This window comes from Myxine glutinosa, chromosome 1 (assembly GCF_964187855.1).
Source record: "Myxine glutinosa chromosome 1, kmMyxGlut1.1, whole genome shotgun sequence".
Taxonomy (NCBI): domain Eukaryota; kingdom Metazoa; phylum Chordata; class Myxini; order Myxiniformes; family Myxinidae; genus Myxine; species Myxine glutinosa.
Genome location: NC_136261.1, coordinates 284115550 through 284135941, shown reverse-complemented (window position 1 = coordinate 284135941; position 20392 = coordinate 284115550). Strand labels below are relative to the sequence as shown.

Sequence of the window (20392 nt, the reverse complement as noted above, 5' to 3'; positions counted from 1 at the left end):
TAAGAAACAAACTGGTCTGAATAAATATAAGGATACATATGCCAACAGTGAGAGTGAAATTTGCAGGTTATCCAGAAGACAAGCCCCCAAAGGAACGATTATTTTTCGTCAAACTCAACCAAAAAGGCCTAGGGACAGCGAGCCGCCGTTTGTGACGTCAAACTAACTATAAGTGCCCAGTGCTGTGTGTTGTCATTTGTAACAAACGTATCTGAACTGCCAAATGATTGTGTGCTGCCCTCTGTGGATGTTAAAGCGTTACTGCAGAAAAAAAAAACATTTGCAAAATTCATCACATTTATTGATCTGTAGAATGGATCAATGACAAAAGTAAACCTGTTTACATGGCTGGAAAACAGATTACTGACAAACTGAACACAAAAAATTCCTCTAGACAAGAAAAACCGCATCTGGCTTCCTTTTGTGAAAACTAAGAATTCACAGTGAACGATCGGGGAAAGCTCATTGAATCAGAATCACCTGAGCGGAATAATAGTGTGAAAGCCAACTTGGTGGAAAGGAGGAGGGCACCCTGTCATAAATAACTTGGGGGCAAGGAATTTCATCAAAATCATCTTTGTGTGGACATCAGCAGGGGCCACCCTGTGGCAAAACCTCCTCGAAGCGGATCCACGCCCCGGAAAAACCGCCTCGAAGCGGGACTGCACTCCACCAAAACCACCTCGAAATGGGGCCACGCTCTGGAAAAACCACCTTGAAGCGGGGCTGCACTCTGGAAAAACCACCTCAAAGTGGGGCCGTACTCTGGAAAAACCACCTCGAAGCGGGGCCGCACTCCACCAAAACCACCTCGAAGCGGGGCCACGCTCTGGAAAAACCACCTTGAAGCGGGGCAGCACTCCACCAAAACCACCTCGAAGCGGGGCCACGCTCTGGAAAAACCACCTTGAAGCGGGGCCGCGCTCTGGAAAAAGCACCTCAAAGCGGGTCGCGCTCCGGAAAAACCGCCTTGAAGCGGGGCCGCACTCCACCAAAACCACCTTGAAGCGGGTCGCGCTCTGACAAAACCGCTTCAAAGCGGCGCCATGCTCCAGCAAAACCGCCTCAGAACAGAGCAGTGCTCAAGCAAAACCAATTCAGAGCAGGGTCACACTCCGGCAAAACTGCATCAGAGCAGCGCCGAGCTCCAGAAAAACCACCTCGGAGTGGGGCTGCGCACAGACAAATCCACGTCCTAATGGGAATGCTTTCTGTGAAAATCGCTTGTGGCATATGAAACAATGTAAAGAGGGGTGTGGCAGTGATGCACTCCATTAAAGTTACCTTGGAGAGAGTGGTAAGGGCTCCTTCACTTGTAGTTATAGCCCAAGGACAATTTTAGGAAATTACTATGGTTACATCACAGAACTTTGCGTATACTAAACATGAATGAGGGAGAAACATTTTAATAGCTCGAAAAGCAGCGTGCAAACAAAGCTTTTTAAAATTCATATAATTTTTGAGGATGCAGACCACTAAGATGCCCCTTCATTGACAATCAAAATGATACCAACGTCCACAAAACATATGGGAACCTGGACATTGTTTTATTAAGGCCGATTACACAGTGGAGCGAAAAGGCCACATAGGATTGCAGGCTGGTGCACGATATTGGCCTCTAATGAATGAGATGAGCTGGTAAGGTCATGACATAATCTGTCTTTTGAAAGTGGGGGGTGGGGGAGAGAGGGTTCACATTGTAATCATCCACAGCTGCTATCGCTGTGACAATAATGTTGCTGTGACAACATTCTTTTATGACCTCCTTCCACACCACACCCTTTACGGGCCACATTTTAACACTAATTTTAAAGCTTTTCTGAAATCCTTGGATACTAGGGGGGTACACACACACAGAAGAGAGCGAGTCAGTTTACCTCACAGTGAGAGGACTTCAGGGATGGATTCAGGAACACATGATGGATCTTGGCACATAGACAAGAGTCATCAAATCAAAACAATCTGCATATTCCAACATACATGGCCAACATAATGCCTTGCAGGATCGGTTTGCTGGTGTTTGACATTAACACTTTTCCAGGAAGGTTCAAGCATATGCTTCCTCCAGGCTCATTCTTTCAGTACTTGTGTCACATATCCAACAAGCAGAGCTTCCACACAGTTTCGGTCAAAATTTATTACTGTCCAGCTTCCTGATAAGTGGGATATTTTACAGTCTCCAGCTTCTCCTGAACCTTGTAGGATGGGTAAAGGCCAGTATGGCCTGTCCGTCGATTCATTCCCTTTGAGTAGCCATCCCAGTGATTCCCTGCGATCCCAATAACATCACCAGGCCTTAGTTCAATCTCGCCAGTCCCACGAGGGGTGTGACCATGTGTGGCCACTTGGTTGTGGGCATTCTGTCCACCAAAGTAATAGATGTCATCCAGTGAGCGGAAGCGCATTGAGGCATCAGGGTGCAGTGTCTGCATTATCTCATATGCCACACGACATACCTGCAGAGCAAAACAAACGGCAGATAAATTACTGGGTTTCATTGATGCGCCAAGTGGGAAGAAAACAAAAACGACTAACTATGAAAGATGGAGATAGACGTAAAGAAAAAGACCATTCAGACTATCAAGCCCATGTTACTTTTACATCAAGTTTTACCTAACCTATATCATTGAAGTCACCATAGCTAGCATCTCATGTGAAAAGCCGCATGCTCTATAATCTCTATAATGTAGCGCACTCTGCTGATATTGCACCAGAAGGGCAGTTTAATTAGGGCCTAAACTCAGACTGGACTAAGTGGTCAAGTACACCACTCACAAGCCACCCTAGTCCTGAAAATCTAATTTCAAAAATTATCATCCTGCGAGCTTGAAGGCAAGGTCCGTTACATTTCAAGTAACCTATAAATGCCCATATTCGTCAAGGCCAAAGAAAAATAACCTGTGTGTCATCGGCAATGTAAACCTATTAATAATCTAAACCAAGTTGGAGTCCACAAACACTCGTAGTAGTCTTGAAAGTGACAAAGTCTGTGTTTTGATGCTGATTTACTGCATTTGATTTAAAAAAAAATAAACTACTTTGTGACTTACTAGTTCACGTTGGTCCATAACTACGACTAAATCTATTTTTAAAGATTAATGTCGGAATTTATTTGTCTCCTTGTCATATTTGTATGCTTCTTTCTGTTGATTTTAAAGGATGCAAAACCACCCGATGATTCAGCACAGGGCATAGATGAAACAAGAAAAAGAGCAATCAGAGATTGCAAACCCTCACCAGGATGTATTTTCAGTGGGTTTTAAGGCTTTTGTGTTAAAACAAATATGGTGGCCGAACCACGTGACCGATGACGTCATGACTATTTTTTTTCTAAACTAATTTATTCCAAGATTATGCTCAATAAATTTCATCTTGATCAGATGACGTTTTGTACTTGTTGAATTATGACGTCATAATGGAGGGACCTATGACATCATCAACATATTTTATTCCCCTTGGAGACTTCTTTACAATGAGCCATGTCTCAATTTTTTATATTCAGCACTTTCGGAGATATAGAGGTGCAAAGTTTTTCGGTTTTTCCAAGATGGCGGCCGAACCACGTGACATATGACGTCATAATTATCATTAAAACATTTTACAGGTGGAGCTGCACCTATAGTGAAAATTTCCTGTCGATCGGACCGACGGTTGCAGAGAAAATCATATTTATTCTGTGCGGACAAACGGACAAACGGACTTAAATGCAATACCCTCTCCTCTGGCGAGAGTAATAACTTTTCTGATGCTGTGCAAACGTGACCTACCCACAAAAGCGCACTTAAATGATGCTGGGCCTTCAATGATCCTGGGCCTTGGTTGGGCCTTATTTAAAGCATTCATTTCCAATCCAGCCCGATTCTTTTCACAGACCCAGGCAGGTCTGAACATTAGAAAATGCGCAAACCTCGAGGCTGAGCAAAATGGTGGCAATGAGGTGATGCAATATTTCAAATTACCACGGCAGACACTTGCAACAGCAGTAATGATCTTTGATATTTATTCGATGGGATCATAAATTGATTCTATGGGATAGTAACATCACAGCAAAATCAAAGTACAACTGTGTAACTTTAAAAAAGAAGTTGAGACCATTTGTGATAGGTAATATGTAATTGGTTGGGTGGGAGTAGGATACAAACATGAACAAGACTGGCACTCGGTAGAGCGTATACCTCCACCAGCCTGAACAGATTCCGTTTGTTATCCCACTGATGGGCCAGATCTGGATTCGAACCTGAAGCAAAACATCATTGTCTTGTTCTTGTCGCCTAACCAACTCATCCACCTAGTTTTGTCACAAGGTGTCCACAACGTTTTGAGATATCATGCTATATATAGTTTGTGGCCCTTTCAATCAATGGTGACGAATCACTGAGAAGTTTTGAAAATTTATTATATCCGGATCTTCACCAAAATAGAATGGATTCGTCCTTGACACACACACACACCGTGTCTGTCTCTCTCTTTTTTCTCTTTCTCTTTCTCTTTCTCTTTCTCTTTCTCTTTCTCTTTCTCTTTCTCTTTCTCTCTCTCTCTCTCTCTCTCTCTCTCTCTCTCTCTCTCTCTCTCTCCACCAAATCTCGTCAGAATCCATGCACAACTTTTTGAGATATCCTGTTCAAAAACAGACAAACAGACCTAACAACATAAATTCCATCAACCCTCGGTGGCGGAGGTAACAAGCAAACCTGAGTAATGGAGCATTGCAGAATTTGTAGGGGAAATAGCTGCAGGAGTCCATATAAGGAAAGATAATTCAATGGAGTTTGTTTGAAACATTTTTGAAACCCTTTAGGGTAAAAAGTATGTGTAAAGATGCTTAATGTGGTTGTGTAAATAGCATGGCGTGGATGTAGCAAGCTGTCATTCATACCTGTGAAGAAAAGGTGCAAACCAGGAAGTCACTCTGTGCTAGGAAGTGGATATCCAGTATGACCCCTAAGAGAGAGCTCTCGGAGTATCGCTGTTGTAGCCCAGCTGAGCGCGAGATTCCGTTGTCACTGATAAAGCGGTACGTGGGATACCTGGACACAGCCATTGCAGACAGTCAGGATTCAATTTCAAATCGAGGTAAAATAAAACTGGATTAAGATGAGCTAACAGGGAAATAAAAGAACTAGAATCTTGAAATATGAACACATCCACAAGTCAACAACAACAAAAAACAATCTCCAGGAAACGTCTCCTTGAGAAGAGACCAAATCCAGGAGGTTTTGTAGAGAAATTAGGAAGAAAGGGCAGTGCAGACAGAGATCAATCTTACTTTTCCTGTGCTTCTGCAAGCAGCTTGGGATCATCTGTGGCAAGGTAAACCCTGCGTACGGGCACATCCTTGTGAAGTGCAAGCAAAGCATACACCTCCTGCACGTGGCTCATGTACTCATCAATGCTGTGGAATGCCGCTTCTGTGCCAACCTTGTCTGTGCGGCGCACATGAACACTGCATGCAAAGCCAAAAATAACAAATCCTATCGAGCACAAACACAGAGTGCACAAAAGTGAAATTAAATTGATTTTCAATACAGTTGGAGGGTGACGAGCTCCTAAAACGTTTTACCCTGAATTTCTTTTTCATAATTATAAACATGACGTCACATGACGAACTATATTTATTTGTAGGACAGAATTCATTTATCGGAGTGAAAAAATAAAATAAAATAAAAAGTTCTGTTGATAACACACTCATTCAAGCCCACACTAAAAATGAAAGATTGGCATGAGTAAATAATGCGCTGCTACATTCAGAATATTCACATCCAAGAAAAAGGAATGGTGACGCACTGAATAAATGAATGCAATGAAAGATAAGAGTAAAAGAGGGAATGTTAAAAATATAAATATGTACATATGCTGTCGAAAAATATTATATGAACGAGATACTCCAAATAGTGTAAGACATGCGAAACAATTATAACGAGAAGTACAAAAAACAAGAAGACGTCATGCATTGCATGATACTTGCAAAATCCCTAAAATAAGTTGTTGGCCTATGATGACCTCAAAAAAAATTGGTGGTTGAATTCAGTGACCATATATGCAAATCCTCTTAAAATCGCAAGTCAATCGGATGAAAATTGAGGATTTTAGAAACCAGGCCTATGTTGACCTTTTGGCCTATGTTGACCTCAAAATACTTGTTGTTGAATTCAGTGACCAGATATGCAAGTATTCTTCAAATTTCAAGTCAATCAGATGAAAATTAAGGATTTTAGAAATTTGGCCAATGTTGACCTTTTGGCCTGTGTTGACCTCAAAAATAGTTGGGGGTTGAATTCAGAGACCAGATATGTAAATCTTCTTCAAATTTCAAGTTCATCGGATGAAAATTGAGGATTTTAGAAATTTGGCCTACGTTGACCTCAAAAATATTTGGTGGTTGAATTCAGTGACCAGATATGCAAGTCTTCTTCAAATTTCAAGTTAATTAGATGAAAATTGAGGATTTTAGAAAATTGGCCAATGTTGACCTCAAAAATAGTTAGTGGTTGAATTCAGTGACCATATATGTAAATCCTCTTAAAATCGCAAGTCAATCGGATGAAAATTGAGGATTTTATAAATCAGGCCTATGTTGACCTTTTGGCCTATGTTGACCTTTTGGCCTTTGTTGACCTAAATATAATTGGTGGTTGAATTCAGTGACCAGATATGCAAGTCCTCTTCAAATTTCGAGTCAATCGGATGAAAATTGAGGATTTTAGAAATTTGACAAAGTTGGTGACCTTTGGCCTATTGACCTTTTAACCCCAAAAACAATAGGCTTCTTGCTTATGACCAACTCTACCATTTGGTGAAGTTTCGTGAAGATCGGTTGAAAATTGTGACCTGTAGGCGACTGACATACAGACAAAAACAGACAGACAGATAAACAGACAGAATAACGCACAAGACCAACCAATATACTGTACGTACTTGAAAAATCTTCGATTTTCACAAGAAACAAACAGACAGACAGAATAACAAACACAACCCACCAATATACTTGAAAAATCTTAGATTTTGCAAGTAATTAGGTACAGTATTTGTATATATTTTTTACAAATTAGATATAGATTACAAAATTAAAACACAAGAAAAAGGTTGGTGTGTCTCGGACTATTGTGAGCATCAAACATGTAGAACAATCTAAATATCCCTCGTACATACATTCCTTCCTTCCTTCCTTTTTGTCACTGTGGCGTTGGCTTAGCGGTTAGGGTGCCGGCTTGGGATCCTAGGATCCTGGGTTCGAATCCCGGTCGATCGCTGAATTAACGCCAGGGTGGTTGACTCAGCCTGTCATCCTCCTGAGGTCGGCAAATTGAGTACCAGCTTGCTGGGATGAATGATCCCGGTGTGTACCCCGGTTTAGAATAGGTACACTGTATCCCTGCACATCGTGAGAGCGTGACCAAGGGTTGGCGTCAGGAAGGGCATCCGGCCATAAAAACATTGCCTCAAACAGGGAACCATGATTGTCATGGGGCCCGCAAGGCTAACCCCCGCTCTAGTGGGGAAAAATGGCCTTAAAACGTTCATTCTATATATATATATATACACAAAGAATTAAGTTAAGCACCCCTACACAAAGAATTAAGTTAAGCACCCCCTAATATATATTCTTTGTGTATATGTATACATTGGCATATATTCTAAGGTATGTGAGATCAAATAATGATTGGTATGACATTAGCAATTATCCATTGATGAAATGCAGATGAGTGCACGCATCTGTGACGCCCATCGCTCGTGCAGCACGTGTTATCATCCACGTGGTCGTGCTTTTCTGTAAATGCACTATCATCACGGGTTATTGCAAGTCACGCCTGAGCTCGTGTGGGGGTTACATGGTCATTTTCTCGTAACGGTGGCTCGTAGACGGTTGTCGGACGGAGAAAGATGGCGGATAATAGGCATGATCGAGTCCGGAATGTCCAGAAAAGCTGTAGCTCGAACGTTTGGTTACCACCATTCGGTGATCAGTCGGTTGGTGCAGAAACACCAGGAAACGGATGCGGTGAAGGACCGCCCAAGGTCTGGAAGACCTCGCGTGACAACAGTCCGCCAAGATAGAGCGCTTTTGAGACTGGTGCGACGATATCCCTTCGCCTCGAGCCATTTCCTGAAGGACAACTGGCTGCCCAACAGAAGGCTATGTCACCGTACCGTGAGGAACCGCCTGAAATCGGCCGGTTTAAGGTCAAGACGAGTGATCAAGCGTCCAAGGCTACTCGAACGACATCAGAGGGAGCGTTTGGCATGGTGCCTAGCGCGACGTGGATGGAACATCCGGTCTTGGAGGCGAGTTCATTGGTCGGATGAAAGCCGGTTCTTGCTGTACGTGACAGATGGGCGTGTTCGGGTGTGGCACCACAAAAACACCGCGTATGCACCTAAAAACATTCAACCAACGGTACCCTTTGGTGGTGGCTCGATTATGGTCTGGGGATGCTTCTCCCATGACTGTAAATTGGCCCTGATAACTGTGCGAGGTAACCTCAACGGAGAGCGATATGCCGAGGAAATCCTGAATACCACCGTAATCCCGCACTTCGATGACCACACCCTCGCCAGCAGACCCATCTTCATGGATGACAACGCCAGGCCTCACCGTGCGAGACGCGTCCGAGCCTTGCTGGAGCAAGGTGCTGTGACAACCATCCCCTGCCTGCGTACAGTCCTGACCTGAACCCCCTCGAGCACGTTTGGGACATGTTGGGAGGACAAATTGCGAAGATGGTCCCTCCAATAGCCAATCTGGATGAATTGGAACGTGCATTACATCGGGAATGGAACAACCTGCCACAGCAACGCATACGACGGCTTACAGGGTCTATGAGACGTAGGGTTGAGTCAGTGATCCGATCACGTGGGTCCTACACACGTTATTGACGCAAAGATCGCTAGAGGTCTTCTCAGAACAATGACTGTACGTTAGAAAACATAAACGTCATCCACACTGTCCGTGATGGACCTATAGCTCCATACTTAAATTGAGGTGAAAATATGCCTAAAATTCCCAAAAAATTTCACCTTAAATTATTCAGAATAAAATATTGAAAACGGCATGATTGTTATGTTTTTATGTGACCATAATATCACTTCTCCAGAAAATATAGCAATATCATGGGTATATTACACTGTTTTGACGACAACAAACTTGTAATGTGCGAGGTTGTAAAAAAACGGGGGGGGGGGGGGGGTGCTTAACTTAATTCTTTGTGTATATATATTCTTCCATTTTGTCGCTAACACACACACACACCTTGAATAAGGAAGAGCAAAAAACCCAAGTTCCGACTCACTGATATGTCCTGGGCTACAGCTATGCATGGCAAGAGCGCTTCTGCTGCGGAACCACAAGTGGCAGACTTCGCACATCACGACACTACGCTGCTCTCTTGCAGGCTTCTCCCATTCTGCTGAACAATTATGCCTCTTTTGATCAGCTTCTCTTCGAGACACTCTTCTACATTCATCACAGATGACCTGGGCTGGTGCTATCAGTTGTCTGATTGTTACTCACTCGTCCAGACTTTCTTGGTACGTGGCATGCTCCTCCATCCCTCCCCCTCCACGTGTAAGGGATGATGGCCAGTTCAAACCACTTGTCTTCAGCGACATTGATGTCCTACAGGTCCGATCCCATGACATCTCTCCATCATCTTCCATGCATGACATCTCCTCATGGTTGTGGTTGCATGAGCCAGCAAAAGAGGCGCTACAGTGGGATGCAATCTTTGGGCATCCACGCAAGGTGAGATAACCATTTGAGACGACGTGCCACAACTATCCAGGTGTTGTTCACAATATGTGATCCTCTGTAACCACTGTTGCATGTTGGAGATGCCAAGAATGGTTTTCACACACCTGTCTTTTGTATGCGGCACAAGGCTGTGAGGCAGCATCATTGGCTGAGGGCACGGCTGTGCCACTGATGCAATGCCCGCTGCTGGTTTGGGCAGGAATTTGGAATTTGGTCATGGTGCAGGGGATAGCTTGTCCAGTCTTCACGAAGGATACCGTGGGATCTCTTCGATCCACCAGCCTATGCCAGCAGATGGGACGCCCAGTTTAACGTCCACCTGAGGGACATCACACACATTGATGAATCACTCTGCCTGTGAAACACCGGGATGACAGTTTATAGGTGGACCGAGATTCAAACCCAGGGTAGACAGCTTAGAGACGAGTGTGTGTACCTATAGACCATTCTGTCAGCCTAATCACCTGTGATAAAGTTTCTTCCTATGTTTCCAACTTGTTGATGATGTTCACGGAGAGTCCAAAATCTTTTGCTAGCCGAGTGTAGTCACGCAAGGCCATTTTGGCTCCTGTTCTGGTGGTGGCAAGAAGGGCTGCATAATCAGCACACTGACATTCAGTCAGTAGTCTCATTTGCATTTCAGTGCATCTCCTGGAAAGCTTCCCATATTGCTTGTATCTAACAGTAGCCTGCAGCTCCTATCACCCCCCTCCCTCCTTGCAGCCCAATGTTGTATGACAATACATGAGTCTAGTAGAGGAGTCCATTAGTAGAGGAGGAGGAGTAGAGGAGGTCTAGGAGGAGGAGGATAAGGTTGAAGAGTGTAGGTGCCATACAAGATCCCTGTCTCAATCCTTTATTCACCTCAATATCCGCAAGCAGTGTAGCATTCAGGCGGATCTGTGTTTAATGTCTGTATGGAAAGACATGACATGAGCTCAATGTGGGTTTCTAGGATTCCCAGCCTCCTGAGTGCAATCAAAGGTTCTCCCCGAGGTATTGAGTTCTACGCTTTCCTCGGGTCTATGAACACTAAACATTTATCGGACTTGTGCACCCAAGGTTTCTCGACAAGCTGGCAGACAATGAAGATCATGTTAGAGGAGCTGCGTTCCTTCCTGAAGCCACACTTAGATTCTGGCAACAGCTATTTGACGAGCTCTTTAGCCGACTCTATTGTCTTAATGACTGCTTTCCCTACATTGAGCAGTGCATTGCCCAGGGTTGGCGTCATGGGGGGGGGGGGCACTCACGGGCCATGCCCCCCAAATGAGTTATTGTGCCCCCCCCCCCACCCACCCGCAGGCCAAACCTTTGGCACCAAACTTTGCGTTTTATGAATTTATTTATATTTATCATATTAAAAGTGAAAACCTTTTCGCTAAATGAAATGAAAAAAACACACCCTGTTGGTCATATTTGCAGGTCACATTTGGGGAAGTGGTATGCTCATTGGTCTGGTGCTTGACCGATGACCTACTGGTTTGATTTGTTGTCATTACATCAAGATAAGCGCGCGCATAATGTACAGTTAGCATTAGCAAGTCAGGTGGCGCTTGGCGCCAAAATGTTTCAGTGAGAGCAAGCAACTATCAGACTGCACTTCGAACAGAAATGAGCGCGCATAACGTACAGTTAGCATTAGCAAGTCAGGCGACGCTTGGCGCCAAAATGTTTCAGTGAGAGCAAGCAACTATCAGACTGCACTTCGAACAGAAATGAGCGCGCATAACGTACAGTGAGCATTAGCAAGTCAGACGGCGCTTGGCGCCAAAATGTTTCAGTGAGAGCAAGAAACTATCAGACTGCACTTCGTACAGAAATGAGTGCGCATAACGTACAGTTAGCATTAGCAAGTCAGACGGCGCTTGGTGCCAAAATGTTTCAGTGAGAGCAAGCAACTATCAGACTGCACTTAAAACAGAAATGAGCGCACATAATGTGCAGTTAGCATTAGCAGGTCAGACGGCGCTTGGCGCCAAAATGTTTCAGTGAGAGCAAGCAACTATCAGACTGCACTTAAAACAGAAATGAGCACGCATAACGTACAGTTAGCATTAGCAAGTCAGACGGCGCTTGGCGCCAAAATGTTTCAGTGAGAGCAAGCAACTATCAGACTGCACTTCGTACAGAAATGAGTGCGCATAACGTACAGTTAGCATTAGCAAGTCAGACGGCGCTTGGCGCCAAAATGTTTCAGTGAGAGCAAGAAACTATCAGACTGCACTTCGAACAGAAATGAGCGCGCATAACGTACAGTGAGCATTAGCAAGTCAGGCGGCGCTTGGCGCCAAAATGTTTCAGTGAGAGCAAGAAACTATCAGACTGCACTTCGTACAGAAATGAGTGCGCATAACGTACAGTTAGCATTAGCAAGTCAGACGGCGCTTGGTGCCAAAATGTTTCAGTGAGAGCAAGCAACTATCAGACTGCACTTAAAACAGAAATGAGCACGCATACCGTACAGTTAGCATTAGCAAGTCAGACGGCGCTTGGCGCCAAAATGTTTCAGTGAGAGCAAGAAACTATCAGACTGCACTTCGAACAGAAATGAGCGCACATAATGTGCAGTTAGCATTAGCAGGTCAGACGGCGCTTGGCGCCAAAATGTTTCAGTGAGAGCGAGCAACTATCAGACTGCACTTCGTAAAGAAATGAGCGCACATAATGTGCAGTTAGCATTAGCAAGTCAGGTGGCGCTTGGCGCCAAAATGTTTCAGTGAGAGCAAGCAACTATCAGACTGCACTTCGTAAATAAATGAGCGCGCATAATGTACAGTTAGCATTAGCAAGTCAGACGGTGCTTGGCGCCAAAATGTTTCAGTGAGAGCAAGCAACTATCAGACTGCACTTCGAACAGAAATGAGCGCGCATAATGTGCAGTTAGCATTAGCAAGTCAGACGGCGCTTGGCGCCAAAATGTTTCAGTGAGAGCAAGCAACTATCAGACTGCACTTCGAACAGAAATGAGCGCGCATAACGTACAGTTAGCATTAGCAAGTCAGATGGCGCTTGGCGCCAAAATGTTTCAGTGAGAGCAAGCAACTATCAGACTGCACTTCGAACAGAAATGAGCGCGCATAACGTACAGTGAGCATTAGCAAGTCAGGTGGCGCTTGGCGCCAAAATGTTTCAGTGAGAGCAAGAAACTATCAGACTGCACTTAAAACAGAAATGAGCACGCATAACGTACAGTTAGCATTAGCAAGTCAGACGGCGCTTGGCGCCAAAATGTTTCAGTGAGAGCAAGAAACTATCAGACTGCACTTCGAACAGAAATGAGCGCACATAATGTGCAGTTAGCATTAGCAGGTCAGACGGCGCTTGGCGCCAAAATGTTTCAGTGAGAGCAAGCAACTATCAGACTGCACTTCGTAAAGAAATGAGCGCACATAATGTGCAGTTCGCATTAGCAAGTCAGGTGGCGCTTGGCGCCAAAATGTTTCAGTGAGAGCAAGCAACTATCAGACTGCACTTCGTAAATAAATGAGCGCGCATAATGTACAGTTAGCATTAGCAAGTCAGACGGTGCTTGGCGCCAAAATGTTTCAGTGAGAGCAAGCAACTACCAGACTGCACTTCGAACAGAAATGAGCGCGCATAATGTGCAGTTAGCATTAGCAAGTCAGACGGCGCTTGGCGCCAAAATGTTTCAGTGAGAGCAAGCAACTATCAGACTGCACTTCGAACAGAAATGAGCGCGCATAACGTACAGTTAGCATTAGCAAGTCAGATGGCGCTTGGCGCCAAAATGTTTCAGTGAGAGCAAGCAACTATCAGACTGCACTTCGTAAATAAATGAGCGCACATAATGTGCAGTTAGCATTAGCAGGTCAGACGGTGCTTGGCGCCAAAATGTTTCAGTGAGAGCAAGCAACTATCAGACTGCACTTCGAACAGAAATGAGCGCGCATAACGTACAGTTACCATTAGCAAGTCAGATGGCGCTTGGCGCCAAAATGTTTCAGTGAGAGCAAGCAACTATCACGACTGCACTTCGAACAGAAATGAGCGCGCATAACGTACAGTTACCATTAGCAAGTCAGATGGCGCTTGGCGCCAAAATGTTTCAGTGAGAGCAAGCAACTATCAGACTACACTTCGTAAAGAAATGAGCGCACATAACGTATGGTTAGAATTAGCAAGTTAGGCGTTGCTTGGCGCCAAAATGTTTCAGTGAGAGCAAGCAACTATCAGACTGCACTTAAAACAGAAATGAGCGCGCATAACGTACAGTTAGCATTAGCAAGTCAGACGGCACTTGGCGCCAAAATGTTTCAGTGAGAGCAAGAAACTATCAGACTGCACTTCGAACAGAAATGAGCGTGCATAACGTACAGTTAGCATTAGCAGGTCAGACGGCGCTTGGCGCCAAAATGTTTCAGTGAGAGCAAGCAACTATCAGACTGCACTTTGAACAGAAATGAGCGCGTATAACGTACAGTTAGCATTAGCAAGTCAGACGGCCCTTGGCGCCCAAATGTTTCAGTGAGAGCAAGGGACTATCACACTGCACTTTGAACAGAAATGAGCGCGCATAACGTACAGTTAGAATTAGCAAGTGAGGCGGTGCTTGGCGCCAAAATGTTTCAGTGAGAGCAAGCAACTATCAGACTGCACTTCGTAAAGAAATGAGCGCACATAACGTACAGTTACCATTAGCAAGTCAGGTGGCGCTTGGCGCCAAAATGTTTCAGTGAGAGCAAGCAACTATCAGACTGCACTTCGTAAATAAATGAGCGCGCATAATGTGCAGTTAGCATTAGCAAGTCAGACGGTGCTTGGCGCCAAAATGTTTCAGTGAGAGCAAGCAACTATCAGACTGCACTTCGAACAGAAATGAGCGCGCATAATGTGCAGTTAGCATTAGCAAGTCAGACGGCGCTTGGCGCCAAAATGTTTCAGTGAGAGCAAGCAACTATCAGACTGCACTTCGAACAGAAATGAGCGCGCATAATGTGCAGTTAGCATTAGCATTAGCAAGTCAGACGGCGCTTGGCGCCAAAATGTTTCAGTGAGAGCAGGCAACTATCAGACTGCACTTCGAACAGAAATGAGCGCGCATAACGTACAGTTAGCATTAGCAAGTCAGATGGCGCTTGGCGCCAAAATGTTTCAGTGAGAGCAAGCAACTATCAGACTGCACTTCGTAAATAAATGAGCACACATAATGTGCAGTTAGCATTAGCAAGTCAGACGGTGCTTGGCGCCAAAATGTTTCAGTGAGAGCAAGCAACTATCAGACTGCACTTCGAACAGAAATGAGCGCGCATAACGTACAGTTACCATTAGCAAGTCAGATGGCGCTTGGCGCCAAAATGTTTCAGTGAGAGCAAGCAACTATCACGACTGCACTTCGAACAGAAATGAGCGCGCATAACGTACAGTTACCATTAGCAAGTCAGATGGCGCTTGGCACCAAAATGTTTCAGTGAGAGCAAGCAACTATCAGACTGCACTTCGTAAAGAAATGAGCGCACATAATGTGCAGTTAGCATTAGCAAGTCAGACGGTGCTTGGCGCCAAAATGTTTCAGTGAGAGCAAGCAACTATCAGACTACACTTCGTAAAGAAATGAGCGCACATAACGTACAGTTAGAATTAGCAAGTTAGGCGTTGCTTGGCGCCAAAATGTTTCAGTGAGAGCAAGCAACTATCCGAATGCACTTTGAACAGAAACATGCGTTACGCCTAGGTCCCGCGTCGTTGAAGTGATGCGAGTTGACAAAGTGGAACACGCAGAAAACATGCTATGATATGATATTTCGCTCACAAGGTTCAGACATACATGGAGGCGGCCATCTTGGATTTTGACGTGGCCACCCAATTTTCAATAGCATTCTTCCGTATGCATAGATACACCCACACACCAGATTAGAAGTTGGTACCTGACGTATTTTTCAAGATATTCCGCTCACAAGGTTCAGACATACATGGCGGCGGCCATCTTGGATTTTGACGTGGCGACCCAATTTCCAAAAGCGTTCTTCCTTGTGCCTAGATACACCCAAACACCAGATTAGAAGTTGGTACTTTGCTTATTTTTCAAGGTATTTCACTCACAAGTTGCAGACATATATATAGTGGCGGCCATCTTGGATTTTGACGTGGCGACACAATTTACAATAGCGTTCTTCCTTATGCCGAGACACACCCACACACCAAATCAGAAGTTGGTACTTTGCTTATTTTTCAAGATATTCATCTCACAAGGTTCAGACATACATGGCGGCGGCCATCTTGGATTTTGACGTGGCGACCCAATTTACAATAGCGTTCTTCCTTATGCCGAGACACACCCACACACCAAATCAGAAGTTGGTACTTTGCTTATTTTTCAAGATATTCATCTCACAAGGTTCAGACATACATGGCGGCGGCCATCTTGGATTTTGACGTGGCGACCCAATTTTCAATAGCGTTCTTCCTTGTGCCGAGATACACCCACACACCAGATTAGAAGTTGGTACTTCGCTTATTTTTCAAGATATTCATCTCACAAGGTTAAGACATACATGGCATCAGACATACATGGCGGCGGCCATCTTGGATTTTGACGTGGGTTGCACCCACACACCAAATTCGAATGCGGTCCTTCGCTTACGCATGCACGCACGCACGCCCGCATGCACGCCCGCACACAAACACGCACCCACACACGCACGCACGGACACACGGACGGAGGGGAAAGCCATAGTCCCCCTTTCGCTACGCTGTGCGACGGGGGACAATGAGCGCGCATAACGTACAGTTAGCATTAGCAAGTCAGACGGCGCTTTGCGCCAAAATGTTTCAGTGAGAGCAAGCAACTATCAGACTGCACTTCGAACAGAAATGAGCGCGCGTAACGTACAATTGGCATTAGCAAGTTAGGCGGTGCTTGGTCGTGTTTGTGTGGTGCTTATTATCAAGCATTTACATCATAGATTGAGTTCTCGAATGGCAGTCTGTGCCCCTCGGCGGTTACCCTAATGCCCCCCGATTAGATTTGTGCTGACGCCGAGTCTGGCATTGCCCCAACAGTTGTTGTAGTTTATAAGACCCCCACCCCTCTCCTTCTTGGAATTGGCAAGAGGACTGCACTTGACCACTCGATGGGCACTCTACCCTCCTTCACACTGCATGTACCACTTTCAGTAGTAGTTCACAAAAATTGCCATCCTGCATTCAGCCTCTCTGAAAATATGCCAGAGCTGCCTCCAGCCTTTCCATTTTTCAGTTTGTCTACAGCCTGTGTCAGCTCTTCCAATGCCATCAAGTAAGTCATTTGTGATCTGAGTGGTCTCTGCTTGGCTCTCTCCAGCACTGTCCGACTAAACTGGCTTTGGATGTTGAACATATTCCGAAAATGCTGCCTCCATCTTTGATATTTTGCTGCTTTTGATGTGCATAGGTTACCATCTTCATCCTTGACATTGGTTGTGCAGGTAGGGATGAGACCCCCTTCACCCCCTCCACAAGCCTCTAATGCATTGCTAGACCTTCTTACCTCTGAACCAAACCTTCTGGGCCTCCTCCACCATATCCTTAAACCAGACCCCTTTTTCTTGCGGGGCGAGTCCACATGTCTCGGCAAATCTCTCCGGTCACTTTTGTGTTCCATACTCAACCAAATGGAATAAGGTTGGTTTATTTTGCAAAATGGTTCAAAAGAGACTCAGAGCTCTCTCTGAACCAGTCTGGATGGTTTCATCATTTTGTGTCTAGTACCAATACAAACTCGGCCACCTCAGTCAGAGCTGACCGCAACACAGACTACTTAGCCACCCTCTAAAGAGCTGCCATTAGTCCAGAGGAAAGTTGAGGTAATTTTGCATTGAAGGTCCCACAATGGGTTGTTCTTGATTTTGTATCTTGAGACGATGTAGAATCAGAAACTGCAGTATGCCAAACAGGCGCCCTTGAGCATTTTGCAGAAATGGCTGGTTTCTGTGGTAACCATTCCCCTCCATTTGGACAAAAATGAGAAGAAAAAAAATCTGCATATTACATCAATTGTAACTGACATCATATATCAATAATGTGTCCATTCCCATGTTTTCTGACAAGTGGAATCCATTGAACACATTACAGTGATGATTAAAAGTCAACTTACTGGAATGCCAAGGTCAAAACAAAAATGTGCTCATTTAAACCTTGTTTTTTTGTTCCATAAAATATTATATCAGTGTTGTGCTACAACATGTACATAACAAGAAAGAGCAATCGGAGATTGCAGACCCTCGCCAGGATGTGCTTTTAGTGGTTTTTAAGGCTTTTGCGTTGAAACAAATATGGCAGCGGAACAACGTGACGGACCTTTTTTTTTTTCTCCACCAATTTATCCCGAGATGACGCTCAAGAAATTTCATCTTCATCGGATGAAGTTTTGTACTTGTCGAATTATGACGTCACAATGGAGGCACCTATGACATCATCATTAACATATGTTATTCCCCAGGGCGAGTTCTTTACAATGGGCCATGTCTCAATTTTTTCTATGCAGCGCTTTCGGAGATATAGAGGTGCAGTTTTTCAAAGATGGCGCCCGCACCACGTGACCTACGACATCATAATTATCATTAAAAAAATTATACAGGAGGAGGCGCACCTATGGTGAAAATTTCCTGTAAATCGTACCAACGGTTGTGTCGTGAACCATTCCTGGGTGCTTTTTGAAGTGTGTTTGTGGTCATTGTCCTGCTGCAAGACCCGTGACCTTCGATGGAGACCCAGCTTTCTGACACTGGGTTGAACATTGGGATGGACACAGGAACATCACGGTCTCTGGAGATGGACCTGTCACCTTGAGATTGTCCATGCTTGGCTACAATCTTGTGTCTGACCTCCTCAGACAATTCTCTGGTTTTCTTTGTTTTCTCCATGCTCATTGCGGTACACACAGTGACACAAAACAGCAGAATGACTCCTTTTCTCTCTTCAAACTGGTTGAATGAGTGATTTTTATATTGCAGGCACCTGCAAATCACCACAGGTGAGTTCAATTCCAAAGTAAAGGAGAATCACCTGCTTGAAATCTAATTATTTCTAACAACTTATAGAAGGTGCAAATAATATTGTCCGGGCCATTTTAGGATTTCTGTGCGGAATAAGCTAAGATTTAGTACTTTTTTCAGGTTTTTCTGTTTTGTTCCACTGAAAAGCATAGAAATACAAATGTGGATACCAAAAGATTTTTCAATTTCAACAATTCTCTGGAAGAAATGGTGCATTATTTGAAAAAATTGCAAGGGTGCCAATATTTTTGGCCACGACAGTAACATTATGTTTCAAAAATTTGTGGACGAGTTATAACAAAACTTGGTGGATGATTTGGTCAGGTGACAAGAACAAGACGATTAGATATTGGTTCAGGTCCGAATCCAGATCCGACGTATCAGTGGATACAAAACGTAAACTGTTCAGCCTGGCAGAGGTACAGAGTGCCGTTGTGCAGTTCAATATATGATATAAGTTACAGTTGATGAAATCTGCAAACTTCGATTTTCCTTATTTACGTCCAAATAGAGTGGAATGGTTACCATAGAAACCAGCCATTTCTGCAAAATGCTCAAGGGCGCCTGTTTGGCATCCTGCAATTCTGATTCTACATGCTCAGAAGATACAAAATCGAGAAAAACAATTGTTGGACCTTTATTGCAAGGTGACAGAAAAAAAAATTCCACTTTGGCTACCGGACTATATCCTATCATTCATACATACATACATACATACATACATACATACATACATACATACATACATACGTACATACATACATACATACATACTGTTGCGGATATGGGATTTGGATCCATCCATATCCGCTTGTAAATATTCCCCTATTTCCCCAATACTTCCCAACTATCCCCAATCCCCCATTCCCTAGTCCCATTTTCTGTAAACAACACTCTGTAGACCCGACCTTCCCCTATTTCCCCCATTAAATGTCGCATCCAGGTCCACCGCATCTCACGTAGACAACTATAGGACATCTTGCTAGTTATTCTTAGTCTATGTCAGTTAAGGACTCGTTTCCATTAATTCTGACTCTTCGTTGCACCAGAATGTGATTGTATGGCACCGTTAGAAAGTTTAGGACCTCCCAATACCTCCCCGCAGCTCTTCCTCATGGTACAACAACAACAACAACAACAGCGGCGGCGGCGCGGGGAGTGTGCGTCCTCACTCCGGCTTGGTTAGCCGCCATTGAACATGTGCTCCGACGGGGTTACCACGCAGGGGCTCGCTGTCAGCTCCTCGTCAAGGGCGGAGCCCGGTAACCCCCCGCACCCAATAGAAGCGGCGGACCGATTCCATCTGGGGCGGAGCCAACGAGCCGAGGGCGTGTCACTCCCCGCTGAGCATGCGCAGGAAGAGGGAGGTGACGTCAGATGCGCCCCCAGCTTGGAGAGAGAAGACGCCACCTCCGAGTGCTGAAATACCTCCCCGCATCTCTGGACCGGACCGCGTTTGATTCTGCCCCTGAGCCAAGGTGCACCTTGTGCTATCGACTGCCTGTCCTTCCCTGCCATCAATCCCCGTGTAAGTCAGTCTTGTCCCGTTTGTCTGTGGTCTGTCGGGGATAGATAAGACTGTGTCTAAGTGCCCATCTTTTCTGTGCTTTACCTCTTACCTTGTAATCTACCCCTTTTCTGCATCACC

General features: G+C 44.7%; 1 protein-coding gene across 6 annotated transcripts in view; it reads right to left on the bottom strand.

Moving 5' to 3' along the window:
• Positions 1–279: 279 nt before the first annotated feature.
• Positions 280–20392, bottom strand: part of FUT8 (fucosyltransferase 8) — a 201369-nt gene continuing 181256 nt past the window's right edge. For 5 of the 6 annotated variants that reach the window (XM_068133799.2, XM_068133808.2, XM_068133841.2 and 2 more), the window contains 3 exons: positions 5267–5443; positions 4877–5027; positions 280–2456 (listed from right to left, as the gene is read on the bottom strand). In XM_068133799.2, coding sequence (XP_067989900.1) covers positions 2139–2456; positions 4877–5027; positions 5267–5443 — 646 coding nt within the window. In that variant the 3' untranslated portion in view covers positions 280–2138. The remainder of the gene's footprint in view (positions 2457–4876; positions 5028–5266; positions 5444–20392) is intronic. The other variant, XR_010986755.2, reaches the window with a different exon arrangement.